A 15,794-nucleotide genomic window follows, 5' to 3' on the forward strand; every position below is an offset into this window, starting at 1 on the left:
GTTTTCCTCCCTATTAGAACCATCCTTCAAGGAATATTGTAATCAAAGACTTAGTGAAATTGGTTCAGCTGTTCCGGAGTTAGTGCATTTTGCGATTAAGTGATGGCGTTAGACGACCTATATAGTCGGCTCTTTTTCTACACTGGAAATAAAACTGCTTAAAGACGTCATGGTATGGGAGCAATTCAGTTCATCTTAGAACTGATCCAGCCTAAATACATGTACACATTCGTGGAGACATCTGGATAGCCGATACCACATGGCGTAACACCAAAAGATATGACACCCACCAGTCTTCCATTACATGCCAAAGGACCACCAGAATCACCCTGTAAATGATTATAAATCTCATAAATATCCAACAATTGCTGGCAGACTAAAATCTTTTAAAAAATGTATGTTATAAATTTATAAAGAATAGAAAAAATTCGATCACGAGGCGGGACTCGAACCCGCATCCTAGACACTCGTGTGACTGAGTTGGTTAGGCATCCGCCCCGGAATGGCGCGAAAGGATGCGGGTTCGAGTCCCGCCTCCTGATCGAATTTTTTTCTATTCTTTATAAATTTATACTTATAAAGCATTTGAATACCATAAAACCAAAATATCAATTTCAAAATTTATGTTCAATAACGCTCGTTTTTATATTTTTGTCTATTACTTAATACGAAGATAATATTATGATGAAAAAATTCAATCAAGATATTCTTAGGCTTGTTAAACGACCGAACTTACTCTCTGTTACTCGTGTCTCTGTTATTTAAATGGTATCACAATAAAATTAATATTCAAGGCAAAAAATATTTTAATAAAAGTAATTGTTTAAAAAAGTAATTAGTATTTTCTTATCTTTGACGTATAAAAACTGTTTAAATTAACTTTTTGGTTACATGACGAGCACTACATATATCATAAAAACAACGAGTGAGTTTACATAGCGGTTGCGTATGACCGATCCGACATAAAGTTACCTACTTTCTTTTAATATAGTCATCTCGTTTGAGATGGAAATCCTTCAACAACTAAATCTTGCGATTATTTGTTGGTAGAAGTAAAGGCAGGCTTTCATTGTTTATGGATTACTTACTTGACATTCGCCTCTACCAGGCCCAGCAGCTGCTGTACAAACTTGTTGTTCCGTCAGCGGTTGTATAGCCCGATATCTCTCTAAATCACTTCTGCATTGTTCTATCGATATTGTGTTCACATTCAGCATTTGTAATTGATCAGGACTAATCATGTCATCCTGAGAAAAACAAATTAAACAATGAATTAAAGGGTAATTTTTGCATGGAACTTTCCCATAATATCTAGGGATTCTGTTCAAGCCAAAGAGTTGCTTTACGTTGGTTTGCGAAAACATGCCCTTATTATTTTGTATCTCACTCCGTAATTTATTTATTTATTTATTTATTTATTTATTTATTCATCTTTGACTTACAGTACAAAACATACCAACACGCACAAAGATAACAATGATTACAAAGTTTGACTTAAAAATAAGGTACAATTAGAGACAAACGATACAATATTAACATTAAACAGGTCCATTTCAGATTTAGCACGTAAGAATTTATTCAACAAATTGAGTGCATGATGAGTGGGTGCACTCCAAGCGGCTCGCGTCCGGAGCAGGCTCTCCGCGAACAGCGGCCGCGAGCGCCACTGCACGGAGCAGGTCGGTGCCCACACACCACAGGCCCCCAGTGCCACGGGATTGTCAATTTTGTTATTTAACAGCAGATAATAATGAACCATAAGCGCGCGCTCGCGTCGTAGCTCCAGTGTATCCATTCCAACCATCCCCGTAACGTACAAGGATGGATATAAGTAGGGATAATATCCATACATCTTGCGGAAAAGGCATCTTGAGAATTTGCGTTGGATTTTCTCTATCATTAACGTGTAAATTTTTTCATGTGGGCTCCACACGATAGCGTTATATTCGAGCTTACTACGTACAAATGCATAATAAAGGCTAATGATAACAGTTTTGTCATTAAAACGAGCAGTCTGCCTAAAAATAAATCCAAGGGCTTTATATGCATTCTGGCAAAGATCAATTATGTGGTCATTAAAACTTAAGGTACGATCGAATAATACGCCTAAATCACGTATCGAATTCTCTCTAGCTACAATCTTATCCGAAACTTTATAGCCATAAAGATGTGGGGATTTACTCCTAGTAAAAGTCATTACTTTACATTTTGCCTCATTAAGATCTAAACGGTTGATTTTACTCCATTCACAGACGCTATTTATATCGTTTTGTAATGCCTGACAATCCTCAATACTTCCTATAGCCAAGTATAATTTGAGATCGTCGGCAAACATAAGACACTGGGAAGAACTAATAACATCTGGAAGATCGTTGATCATTACCAGAAATTGAGTAGGGCCGAGGGTACTGCCTTGACTTATACCAGAATTTATTGCATATGGATCTGAACGGTAACTACCAAGTTGTACAAATTGAAAACGATCCCGGAGGTAGTCTGCAAAATATTTTACCAGCCTGGGAGTGAAACCAATCATAGAAAATTTACGCAAAAGGACGTCATTATCTACGCGATCGAACGCTTTTTTAAAGTCGAAATAACTGACATCGATTTGTTTTTTCCGATCTAAGTTTTTAGAAGCGTAGTCGACGAAATTTATTAAATTTGTTGATGTTGATCTACGGGCACGAAAACCGTGCTGGCAATCCGATAATCGAGAACTTATTTGTTGTGAGACGTGATTATTTAAAATAATTTCAAGTAGCTTAGCAAAAGTAGATAGCACCGCGATAGGTCTATAGTTCTCAATGCTCACTTTGGAGCCACTCTTTGGAACTGGTGTAACACGCGAAGTTTTCCATACGGTAGGATACGTATCTGTTTGGAGTGACAAATTAAATATATAGTGAAGAGGTTCAATAAAAATTGATATACAGTCTTTAATAATGAACGGAGGTATATTATCCGGACCTGCTGCCGAATGCGGTTTAAGGCGCCGAATTGCAAGCTTTATATCAGATTTTGAAATGTAATCAATAGAAATACGTAATTATATGTTTCATGTTTCTCATTTCCATAATACTCAGGTACCACCAGATGGAAGGTACCCGGTATTTTAGAAGGCTTACGTGGGCACACAGATTCAACAGGCAGAAGCCCTTTGAGAGTTTTAATGTTACGGTGGTTAATATGAAAACTTACATCCGTGTATCCCCATCCTGATATGACACACGCCGTTCCAGCAGAGATATCAGAATCAGGTAATGGTATGGGAGCAATATTGTCGTTGAAACTGATCTCAGACAACAATTTAACTAAAGAAATATCGTTCTTTAAGGATCTGCTATTATAGTCTTCGTGGTTTATAAATTCTTGAGGTTGATATCTGGTGCCACCTGACCGGAGAGAGTTCGTGCCAACAACAATTGTAACGGAATCGGCTGGAAAACTAAAAAATTAAATGTGTAAAAATTAAAAATGAAAGTTATCTACGCTATATTTAATGTTTTCTATTGAATGAGTATACTTATATAATATATATTGAAATTTAAATCATGTTATTAATTTTAGTGTTTTCTCTGTTATTGTTAGTCTTTCTTGTTGTGATTTTGTCTTATCTAACTTTTACGGTTCTTTTGTTATGTCTATGTGTGTGTGTTGTGCTGTCCTTGATAAATAAATGTTTCTTTCTTTCTAAATTTTGATGGGAAATAACATTAATTTTAGATTAGATAGCTTCTACTTTGTCAGAATAACTCCTTGCTTCCTAATAACATACCTGCTTGTGCAATGAGCAGCTGTAAGTATCCACAAAGGTGCAATGACGGCTCCACCACAGAAATGATTGTCCAACCCGATTCTTCTAAATGATACTTGATATCTAAAAGCACCCTCCGGAGCGTCCTGCCCTCCAACTATTCTTGTACTAAGCCCTGTTTGGATGAAAATCTTAATATATATAAATCTCGTGTCACAATGTTTGCCCTCAATGGACTCCTAAACCACTTAACCGATTATAATAAAACTCGCACACCATATTGTGTAGTTCGATCCAACTTGAGAGATAGGATAGTTTAAACATGTAGGTACCACGGGCGAAGCCGGGGCGGACCGCTAGTACTTATTATATAGTTTGCTTAAAAGCAGATGATCTTAAGTAATCGATACAAAGAAAATAAAACAAATAGGTTTTGCTGGATATGTTACACACAATTCTAAACCGTATAACATTGTGAAAACTTGAAACGAAAAAATATTTAACTTCCCTTACTTTTATAAAGGAATTCTCTCATACACTATCTTATCAATAAGTTTGAACAAACTCAGTATTAATTAATGATATTTTAAACCTTTTAATATAAATTTTACTTACCCGCCTCCACCCAAGGTACAATAAAGAAACAAAAAATAATAATTTTAAACATCTTGATTGCTTCAGGAAAATATGTTTATTTGTTTTCAGCGAAATTGCTTTTGATATATACCATTTTGAATAAGTAAAGCTATGTTCACCTTTGTAAAACCGTTAAATACCCGTATAGAATATTAATTCAAATTCTACAATTTACATTACAGTATGGATTTTAATCAAATTTATCTTTCTATTAAATATTTTAAAGGTCAAGTTTTGTGTTCCAATCATATAATAGATCATCTATTTTAATAATTATTTATAATACATACAGATGCAATATTAGATGCTCACCATTAACGTAGGATAGAAGTAAAAATGGACCCATGAATGTGCCCTGAGGCACACCACTATAGAAAATACATATTATTATGAAAAAAAAATCTTACTCCATAACTGTGCACGAGCCTCTAATGCATTTCAAGAAAATTAAAAAACGCATTATTTACTGTTAACAGCCACAACATACAATCATTTATTTTTTGCGTGTAAATTGAAATTAAAAGTTTATTGTCTTCTTAATTTTCTTCTAAACTAGCTGCTCCGCGCGGTTTCACCCCCGTGGCTCCACCCCTGTTGGTCGTAGCGTGATGATATTATAGCCTATAACCTTCCTCGATAAATGGGCTATCTAACACCGAAATAATTTTTCAATATTAGTATAGATTCTATATTGAGTTCTGTAACTGGGAGGAAAAATTCATAGGTAGTTATAAAGTAAAATAATTTGGAAAATCCAAAAGTGCACGCCTCATAATTTTTTTTTAATAATTATTTATTCATTATTATTTTTGTTTATTTAATAACAATTAAACCACATCGAATCAGACCCTGAAAAATGAAAGGGTTCTATTCCTGAGCATAATCAAGCGTAAGAGAAAAAAAAAGACTCGATTAGTAAAGTATTTCGGTCGCTATCGTGTTAACAAGAAAATCCTCCGCACATACAGACACACGGACGTCCAAGACAGAACTTTTTTAAACTGTTTTTTAACTAGTTTAAATAACAAAAATGACATCAAAAATATCATGAATGTTAAAAATAGTGTTTTTTCTTAATATGTGTGTGTATGTATTATCTTACAAGTGCAATGTATGATACATAAAGACATTTTAAGTTTGAAAAATCAGATGTTTTGCGCGATGTGACAGTAGTACCCACCTCAACGCTTCGCTTATGAGGCGTGCAATATTAGTATTGTAATGAATTTTCATTGACACGAGAAAAAGATTAAGTATTAGATACTTATGATTCTCAAAAAACTCAAGAACGCTTTAATCGTAACTAAAGGGGACAGGACCCCACGGAAATTAAATGTTTCACCGCGATAAAAAGTAGCCTACCTCAATCTCTAGACAACCATCTTCAGACACATTAATCATTAAAAATCCAGTACGGTGTAAGAAATTATTATATTGAACACGCTAGGGATGTAACGATACCGATACCGATACCGATATATCAGCCGATATAATCGGCAAGCCGATATATCGGTATCGCCGATAGTAAAACAACCGATACCGATATCAAACAATTCAAAAAACCGCGCCCAATGAACGATGCGGGAGGCCGCCCGCGCGTGTGCACTTTGTTTTCTGAAAAAACTCTACCAATAGTAAACTTTTATTAGGTACTGATTGTATGTGTATTACTTAAAGTTTAACTGACTGTAAAATAATAATACTAAAATAAATGGTTTTGTTGTTTTTTGATTTGGCAATTTTATTTAAAAGAATACGATTAACAGTTGAGTCTCTGTTAAATGTTGGTAACTTTTTATGCATAATTCACCATTTATTTTTCTACCAAGCCATCGATATCGGTATCGGTATCGGTATCGCCGATACATTACTACAAATATCGGTATCTGTATCGTATCGGCAAAATCATGTATCGTTACATCCCTAGAACACGCTTTCTTTTATTATCTTAAACTTCTTACACTCCTGTCAGTAAAAGCGAGCAAATATGACTTCATGGTGATTGAAGCAAAACAAAAATGGAATTAAATTTACAATTTTAAGGCACTTTAAGGGCCGGCGCAGATATCATCATTTTCATACTATTATCGACATTGTTATATTCTATCTGAGCCGGCCCCTCATTGTAATTTATCTATGTATCTATACTAATATTATAAAGCTGAAGAGTTTGTTTGTTTGTTTGAACTTGCCAATCTCAGGAACTACGTGTATGATTGGAAAAATTATTACGCTATATTATAGCATCACGCTAAGAACAACAAGAGCGGAGCACTGCCTGTAAAACCGCGGGACAGAGCTAGTAAAGTATGGAATTAATAGTACCTACTTGTATACATCTTGCATATTAATATTTTTCAAAATGCTTGCGAAAGCGAAGTCAACATAATATAATATACCTACGTATAAGTATTGTAATGTAAATGTGTTAAAATATTATGTACTTAGGTACATTAATATTTATACACTTTCTTGGAAATTAAGACGATTAGTTTTGCAGCGATTATTTTTTTTTTAAGGATAATGTTAAAAACACAAAAGATATGACAAACCTCTAAATAAGAAAATAAATTAGTATATCGAAGGTTAGATTTTAAATTGTAAATGTTAAACCTCAATTATAAATTGTAAATATCCTTTTAGAAGAAGTCTCTTTTTAATTAAATGTCTCAGGGGTTTGAGTTAATTAAAAAGTAAAAAAGCCTATTACTACTCAGGCTCATACATCATGCAAAATTTCCTCAAAATCAAATAGTTCAGGATCAATCGCCCATTTTTGCAAGTGATTACTATCAAGCTAATTTTTCGTGAGTAGCTTTATTTTGATGAGACGCCCAATAATTTCCTGTACGAAACTCTCGATTGTGGTAGCTAACAGAGGTAACAAGGATAAAATGTTTTGATTTGATGGTTCTCAAATATTTGTCGCGATATGCATCAAGCCAGGCCTCAGGGACAATTGCAGCTCGGGCCGAAAATACCTAGGAAAATTACGCAAATTAGACGTTCCGTAGTCCCCTGTTTCTTCCTCCAAAACTGGACCGATTTTATTACTTTTTTCATAATTTAGTAGAGAAAAGTATAGGCTATGTTCTTAGGTTTTGCTTATTTTTTATAATGTTCAAAAATTAGTTTTATGGAAGACGGAACATAACGGAAAATCTGTCCTATTTCTTACGTTTTGAAAGATTCATATCTATTTTAATAATTATTTAGATATAACAAAAATGAAAACGTAAGAACATGGCTAAAGTTACTATAGATTAATAGTAAAAAATATATTGCTCTAGTGGCACAATCAAGGGAGGAAACAGGGAACTACGTTTGTATGGAAAAACGGCTCTTTTGTCTGCTCTTAACATGTTCAATACTGATTGCAGTGAACTTCAAAACAAGTTAACAACTAAGAAATAATGATGAGGTAAATTATGAAACATTTATACCTATATCAAAAAAAATGTCAAATAAAGTTAAGAGATCGCGAAGCGCGAGACGAATCGCCTATTGTACATAATATTATGGATACATAATATAATATAGGCTTTGTGCCTTATTTTTGATGGTCCCGTTTAACCCTTTAGGTCCGCAACCCTTGAATATAAAAATTAAGCTTTTTCACTATAACATGTACTTAAGTACAAAGCTTAATTCAATTAATTTAGTTTATATAAAAAATATGGAAAATAAAAGATATCCTCTGTACAAAATTTAGCTTTGGAATGGTAAAACATTTTTTTAATTCGCTGCTGCTAAAATATACATAAGAATACAGAGACGTTAATTATAAAAATAATTTACCCAAACGTCGTGTGGATCCTTCCTTACTTTCAATAATCATATAAATTAGCAGAAAATTCGATTGCTACTATTAATCGAGCAGACATCACGATGTTGAAATTGTTTGTTGTATTCTTGCTATCAACAACTTGGATAGCAAATGGTAAGTCTTTTTTTTTATATATTTTATAAAATATATTGTTTTTTATGTTTAACTAGCTGCGCTCCGCGGTTTCACCCGCGTGGCTCCTCTCCTGTTGGTCTGAGCGTGATGATATATAGCCTATAGCCTTCCTCAATAAATAAGCTGTCTAATATCGAAAGAATTTTTCAAATCGGACCATTAGTTCCTGAGATAAGCGCGTTCAAACAAACAAACTCTTCAGCTTTATAAAATTAGTATAGATTGAACAGTGGAGATACTCACCATACTCGTATAAGTGTATGTCCTAAATTACTTTATATTAAAATTTAAATTGCTTTCAATCGTAAATTTTAAAATAGGAACATATAGCTGCTACGAATTCAATTGCATCTATTCACTGAAATTAAAAAAATCTGTAAACTTTTTACTATGCTGTTTTTATAACCCGATCTTATTTTTATGGCAACCGTTTTGCTACTTGTTCCGAAACATATTTAAGTCGACCATATTAAAGAAAACAGTACAAATAAACAATACAATACTAACTATTCCCCCAAAATCCAATACTATTTTAAATAACTTAAAATTAAGATAATTAATTAAATTACAGTTGTTACTATTTCTAAACTAAAGCCGATTTTGAAAATTGCTTCACCAGAAGAATTCTGTATTCTGCAATTTCTTTTCCTCTCAAAATAAATATTTTACTAAAATTTTCACGTCTGTTTCTATTGGTTGAAGCGTGATGTCAAATATAAATTAATCCATCAGTCCTCGGAATCACAGACACAATAGAAAATCTATTGTGTCGCGCCCCGATCGGGGCTTACGGTGGTCAATGGGTTAAAACGTTCCTCCACAAATGGACTATCCAACCCAAAATATATTTTCAATTAGATCTACTTTTTTCTTGAGATGAGGGCGTTCAAACAACTATAACACTAATTCTTAAGTCAGTATCAGTGTACATCATTCCAGATATACAAAAAGTTATATTAAGGTTCGGATTATAAATTAATAAAATTGATTGCAGGGGCTACTCTACAAGGCGACGATAAAGTGGCACCTTTTAGCGAAGACAATAATGAAGACTCCGATACAGTAGCAGTAGCAGAAGGAATGGCTTCATTTGAAGACAACGGTGAAATTAGTAAAATACGTTCAATTGAAGCTAATGCTGAAGAAGACGATGACATAGCACCTCCTTATGAAGGCAACGGAGAAGGAGACGGTGAAGAAGTACCATTAATTAGCAACAATGAAGTCGACACTAAAATAGTTGGAGGTGAAAAAGCACCAGACGGAGCGTACCCACACCAAGTATCGCTGAAGAGAAGCACTTGGACGGAATTCCACTTCTGCGGCGGTTCCATCATCTATTCAAAATGGGTGTTGACAGCTGCCCATTGCATGAAAGAGTAAATATCATGAATAACAAAATATTATGTAGTGGAAATGAAATCATTTTTTTTACTATTGTACTAGATTTCCGATTTTCCGCCCGCGGCTACGCCCGCGTTTGCAAAGGAAAACCCGCATAGTTCCCGTTCTCGTGGGATTTCCGGGATAAAAACTATCCTATGTGTTAATCCAAGTTACCCTCTATATGTGTGCTAAATTTCATTGTAATCGGTTCAGTAGTTTTTACGTGAAAGAGTAACAAACATCCATACATCCTTACAAACTTTCGCCTTCATAATATGTATTAGATGCTTTCATCTTAATAAATAATACGGTAGATAATATCCTATCCTAGAACCTCTTCATACTTGAAAGATTGGAAATTCTAAAATAAGAAAAAAAAATAGTCAACTCATTTCTTATACATATTATTTCTGTAGTTTACAGGCTAAACAAATAACAGTAGTGGCTGGAACCAACAAACTTTCATCAGGCGGCTCCAGATATGAAGTGGACAAAATAGTAAATCATGAGAAATTTAATAGATCATCGTTGCGTAACGATATCGCACTTATTAGGACAAAAATTGAATTCGAGTTCGGCTCGAAAATCGCTCCCATACCCTTGCCATCAAAGGAAACCCCTGATCGAGCAAGAACCACAGCAATTGGATGGGGATACATTAACGTGAGTCGCTCATAATAATATATTCGATACTAAATTGCAATAAATTATATATATTTTTCAAACTCGTTATTGAGACTGACGTAAAGGATCTCAATCGAAAGAGTACCTCATAACCAGTTATTTAAATACTTCGTCAAATTGAGCTTTATGCAATGAAAATTTTCATTTTTATAGAAATTTTTATACCTGACAATGTCTACTATAAAATAAATATTTAATCTTTCAGAACCGTAAAGAAATACCGGACGATTTACAAATGCTAACTATGTATACATTATCTTTGGGTGGATGTAAGATAGACTACCGGAAATTCCAGAATCAATATCCGTTATCAGAGAGCCAAATATGCGCAATATCGAGACCACGAGCAGCTACATGTTCGGTGAATAGTTTCTTTTGCCTTTTTCAGATTTAGTATAAAATTGTGACGTGGTCTGTACAGATATACTACCAATTCACAACAGCATATTTCATACAGCATATTTTAGACTATAGTACATATCCATATGGCTTGCTACATTATATCGATATATAAATTAAATTATAATTAAATAAATAAAATAAATAAATATTCAGGACAATTTTCACACACGGCACGATCTGATCCCATACTAAGCTTTCGCTTGTGTTATGGAAACCAGATGGCTGATAAACATACATAAATGTATATTATTTTTAAAATAAATACATAGATAATTAACGCCCAGACACAGAGCAAACATCTATGTTCATCACACAAATATTTGCCCCGGGTGGGAATCGAACCCACGACCTCTGGCTTGGAAGGCAGGGCCACTACCAACCAAGCCAACCGGTCAGTCAATTAATATATTAATTTAAACCACCACCGCTCAATATAAATAACTAGCTTACCGCCCGCGGCTTCGCCCGCTTTGTCTAAAACCTAATAAATTATATACTAAAACCTTCCTCTTGAATCACTCTATCTATTAAAGAAACCGCATCAAAATCCGTTGCGTAGTTTTAAAGATTGAAGCATACAAAGGGACATAGGGACAGAGAAAGCGACTTTGTTTTATACTATGTAGTGATAAATGAAAATGAAACAAAGTTATATACAGACTATCTGAAACATAGCAAACGATGAAACCGGCCCCGAACCAATTAATTAAAAAAAATTGTGAGGGCGCACAATTTAAATTATTTCTTCAAACTTATCATTCAAATAATTTTCACGACTTCGAGCTTTATTTTATTGAAGTGAAACTTTATTAGGCGCGTTGAGGGTAAAATTTTAAGGTCATGGCAATACCGTCACGTCATGGAGTAAAGCGATAATTTTGGTATCTTTTAATCTTGCCAAAGAAGTTTCACTTCTGACACGTGTGCTCGCACACCGCTCTTTTTTACTGTATAACTTTATGTTTCCAGGGTGACTCTGGCGGTCCTCTTATTGCTGATGCAAATGGTGAGATCATAGGCATTGTGTCTTTTAACGTTAAACCTTGTGGTCTAAACTATCCAGATGTATTCACCAAGGTGTATTCTTTCGTCGATTGGATAAAAGATAAAACTGGTAATAATAAGGAATGAATTTACCAGAATAAAGATATAGTAGCCATTATGTATTAATCAATGAATAAAATATAGGCATTTAATTCGATTTTTTTATTTCTTGATATCGAGGTTTATCCTGAAATTATGTTTTCTTTTTTGAAGTGAAGCTTCCTTAGGCTCGTTGAGAGTAAAATTTCAAAGTCGCTTCTTGACAATACCGTCACGTAATGGAGTAATGCGACGATTTTGGTGTCATTGAATCTTGCCAAAGAAGTTTCACTTCTGAAACGTACTTTTTTAGTTACGAGCTATTGTAAAGCTGTCGTAAGCATGCTTTTCTATTGTGTAACTCTTATTTACAGCCGACCCTCGGTGAGAGAGCTCTTTCACTATCTTTATAGCTATAAGCAAAAAGCTTTGATTTAAGTGCACTAAAAGACAATAATAAACTTTTATATTATATAACTTTTTCTGGTAACCTATGAGTTCTTAACTCATCTGACACAATTTATTTATATGAAAGAAAAAGAAGAAAGCTCATCGCGAGCTTTAATAATCTATACTTAATATTATAAAGCTGAAGAGTTTGTTTGTTTGTTTTTGTTTGAACGCGCTAATCTCGGGAACTACTGGTCCGATTTGAAAAATTCTTTCGGTGAAAGATAGCCCATTTATCGAGGAAGGCTATAGGCTTATATACCATCAGGCTAAGACCAACAGGACCTGAGCCACGCGGGTGAAACACCGCGGCACATCTAGTAATAGCATAAGCAGATACTCATATTTATATTTAAAATTCTAATAGATAGAATTATTACTATCCTTTGTATTTATTTACTTATTTATCGACATTAATTAATATCACAATAAAACAAATAACTATAATAAATAAACAATAAAAAACACACCTAACCCAACACATTCAATAAATCTAATAAGAAATACTATTATAAAGGTGAAAGTTTGTAAGGATGTATGGATGTATGGATGTATGGATGTATGGATGTATGGATGTATGGATGTTTGTTACTCTTTCACGTAAAAACTACTGAACAGATTACAATGAAATTTAGCACACATATAGAGGGTAACTTGGATTAACACATAGGATAGGTTTTATCCCGGAAATCCCACGGGAACGGGAACTATGCGGGTTTTCCTTTGAAAACGCAGGCGAAGCCGCGGGCGGAAATCTAGTAAGAAATAAGTAAAAGGAATAAAATGAGAAATCAAACAAATGAAGTAAAGAAGAATAAGGTATTTCCATAAATATGGTGCATTTCCACCAATAATGTGCGAGGAATGTGTTTGTAAATAACCAATCATATCGCTTCATTTGGTTTGAAGTTTGGAGCGATACCATTGGTTATTTATAAACACATTCCTCGCTACACACCCTCGCACATTATTGGTCGACATTACAGTCTACTGCTACGTCACTCATCACTTGAATCCATGTGACACTGATTTTCAGGGTTACCATGATATCATAGTAGAATTATTTCCAACTAGCGGACCGCCCCGGCTTCGCCCGTACATGTTTATGTTTTCCTCCCTATTAGAACCATCCTTCAAGGAATATTGTAATCAAAGACTTAGTGAAATTGGTTCAGCTGTTCCGGAGTTAGTGCATTTTGCGATTAAGTGATGGCGTTAGACGACCTATATAGTCGGCTCTTTTTCTACACTGGAAATAAAACTGCTTAAAGACGTCATGGTATGGGAGCAATTCAGTTCATCTTAGAACTGATCCAGCCTAAATACATGTACACATTCGTGGAGACATCTGGATAGCCGATACCACATGGCGTAACACCAAAAGATATGACACCCACCAGTCTTCCATTACATGCCAAAGGACCACCAGAATCACCCTGTAAATGATTATAAATCTCATAAATATCCAACAATTGCTGGCAGACTAAAATCTTTTAAAAAATGTATGTTATAAATTTATAAAGAATAGAAAAAATTCGATCACGAGGCGGGACTCGAACCCGCATCCTAGACACTCGTGTGACTGAGTTGGTTAGGCATCCGCCCCGGAATGGCGCGAAAGGATGCGGGTTCGAGTCCCGCCTCCTGATCGAATTTTTTTCTATTCTTTATAAATTTATACTTATAAAGCATTTGAATACCATAAAACCAAAATATCAATTTCAAAATTTATGTTCAATAACGCTCGTTTTTATATTTTTGTCTATTACTTAATACGAAGATAATATTATGATGAAAAAATTCAATCAAGATATTCTTAGGCTTGTTAAACGACCGAACTTACTCTCTGTTACTCGTGTCTCTGTTATTTAAATGGTATCACAATAAAATTAATATTCAAGGCAAAAAATATTTTAATAAAAGTAATTGTTTAAAAAAGTAATTAGTATTTTCTTATCTTTGACGTATAAAAACTGTTTAAATTAACTTTTTGGTTACATGACGAGCACTACATATATCATAAAAACAACGAGTGAGTTTACATAGCGGTTGCGTATGACCGATCCGACATAAAGTTACCTACTTTCTTTTAATATAGTCATCTCGTTTGAGATGGAAATCCTTCAACAACTAAATCTTGCGATTATTTGTTGGTAGAAGTAAAGGCAGGCTTTCATTGTTTATGGATTACTTACTTGACTTACTTACTTGGCCTCTACCAGGCCCAGCAGCTGCTGTACAAACTTGTTGTTCCGTCAGCGGTTGTATAGCCCGATATCTCTCTAAATCACTTCTGCATTGTTCTATCGATATTGTGTTCACATTCAGCATTTGTAATTGATCAGGACTAATCATGTCATCCTGAGAAAAACAAATTAAACAATGAATTAAAGGGTAATTTTTGCATGGAACTTTCCCATAATATCTAGGGATTCTGTTCAAGCCAAAGAGTTGCTTTACGTTGGTTTGCGAAAACATGCCCTTATTATTTTGTATCTCACTCCGTAATTATATGTTTCATGTTTCTCATTTCCATAATACTCAGGTACCACCAGATGGAAGGTACCCGGTATTTTAGAAGGCTTACGTGGGCACACAGATTCAACAGGCAGAAGCCCTTTGAGAGTTTTAATGTTACGGTGGTTAATATGAAAACTTACATCCGTGTATCCCCATCCTGATATGACACACGCCGTTCCAGCAGAGATATCAGAATCAGGTAATGGTATGGGAGCAATATTGTCGTTGAAACTGATCTCAGACAACAATTTAACTAAAGAAATATCGTTCTTTAAATGTGTGTGTGTTGTGCTGTCCTTGATAAATAAATGTTTCTTTCTTTCTAAATTTTGATGGGAAATAACATTAATTTTAGATTAGATAGCTTCTACTTTGTCAGAATAACTCCTTGCTTCCTAATAACATACCTGCTTGTGCAATGAGCAGCTGTAAGTATCCACAAAGGTGCAATGACGGCTCCACCACAGAAATGATTGTCCAACCCGATTCTTCTAAATGATACTTGATATCTAAAAGCACCCTCCGGAGCGTCCTGCCCTCCAACTATTCTTGTACTAAGCCCTGTTTGGATGAAAATCTTAATATATATAAATCTCGTGTCACAATGTTTGCCCTCAATGGACTCCTAAACCACTTAACCGATTATAATAAAACTCGCACACCATATTGTGTAGTTCGATCCAACTTGAGAGATAGGATAGTTTAAACATGTAGGTACCACGGGCGAAGCCGGGGCGGACCGCTAGTACTTATTATATAGTTTGCTTAAAAGCAGATGATCTTAAGTAATCGATACAAAGAAAATAAAACAAATAGGTTTTGCTGGATATGTTACACACAATTCTAAACCGTATAACATTGTGAAAACTTGAAACGAAAAAATATTTAACTTCCCTTACTTTTATAAAGGAATTC

General features: G+C 34.5%; 2 protein-coding genes across 2 annotated transcripts; one reads left to right on the top strand and one right to left on the bottom strand.

Moving 5' to 3' along the window:
* Positions 1 to 1,480: 1,480 nt before the first annotated feature.
* On the bottom strand, positions 1,481 to 4,424 carry LOC149489457 (uncharacterized). Its single transcript, XM_089715055.1, has 5 exons — positions 4,373 to 4,424; positions 3,779 to 3,932; positions 3,202 to 3,448; positions 2,816 to 2,877; positions 1,481 to 2,516 (listed from the first exon to the last, which is right to left on the bottom strand). The coding sequence occupies exons 1-5, from the start codon at positions 4,422 to 4,424 to the stop codon at positions 1,481 to 1,483; spliced, it is 1,551 nt and encodes a 516-aa protein (XP_089571181.1).
* Positions 4,425 to 8,281: 3,857 nt separating this feature from the next.
* Positions 8,282 to 11,957, top strand: LOC149489458 (chymotrypsin-2-like). Its single transcript, XM_089715056.1, has 5 exons — positions 8,282 to 8,333; positions 9,349 to 9,733; positions 10,157 to 10,403; positions 10,630 to 10,785; positions 11,796 to 11,957. Exons 1-5 carry the CDS (start codon positions 8,282 to 8,284, stop codon positions 11,955 to 11,957), a joined length of 1,002 nt encoding a protein of 333 aa, XP_089571182.1.
* The last annotated feature ends 3,837 nt before the right edge of the window (positions 11,958 to 15,794 follow it).

Source organism: Colias philodice, chromosome 3 (assembly GCF_061535455.1).
Source record: "Colias philodice isolate Cphi_HAF_F1 chromosome 3, ilColPhil1 Martin Lab GWU primary, whole genome shotgun sequence".
NCBI classification, from domain to species: Eukaryota; Metazoa; Arthropoda; class Insecta; order Lepidoptera; family Pieridae; genus Colias; species Colias philodice.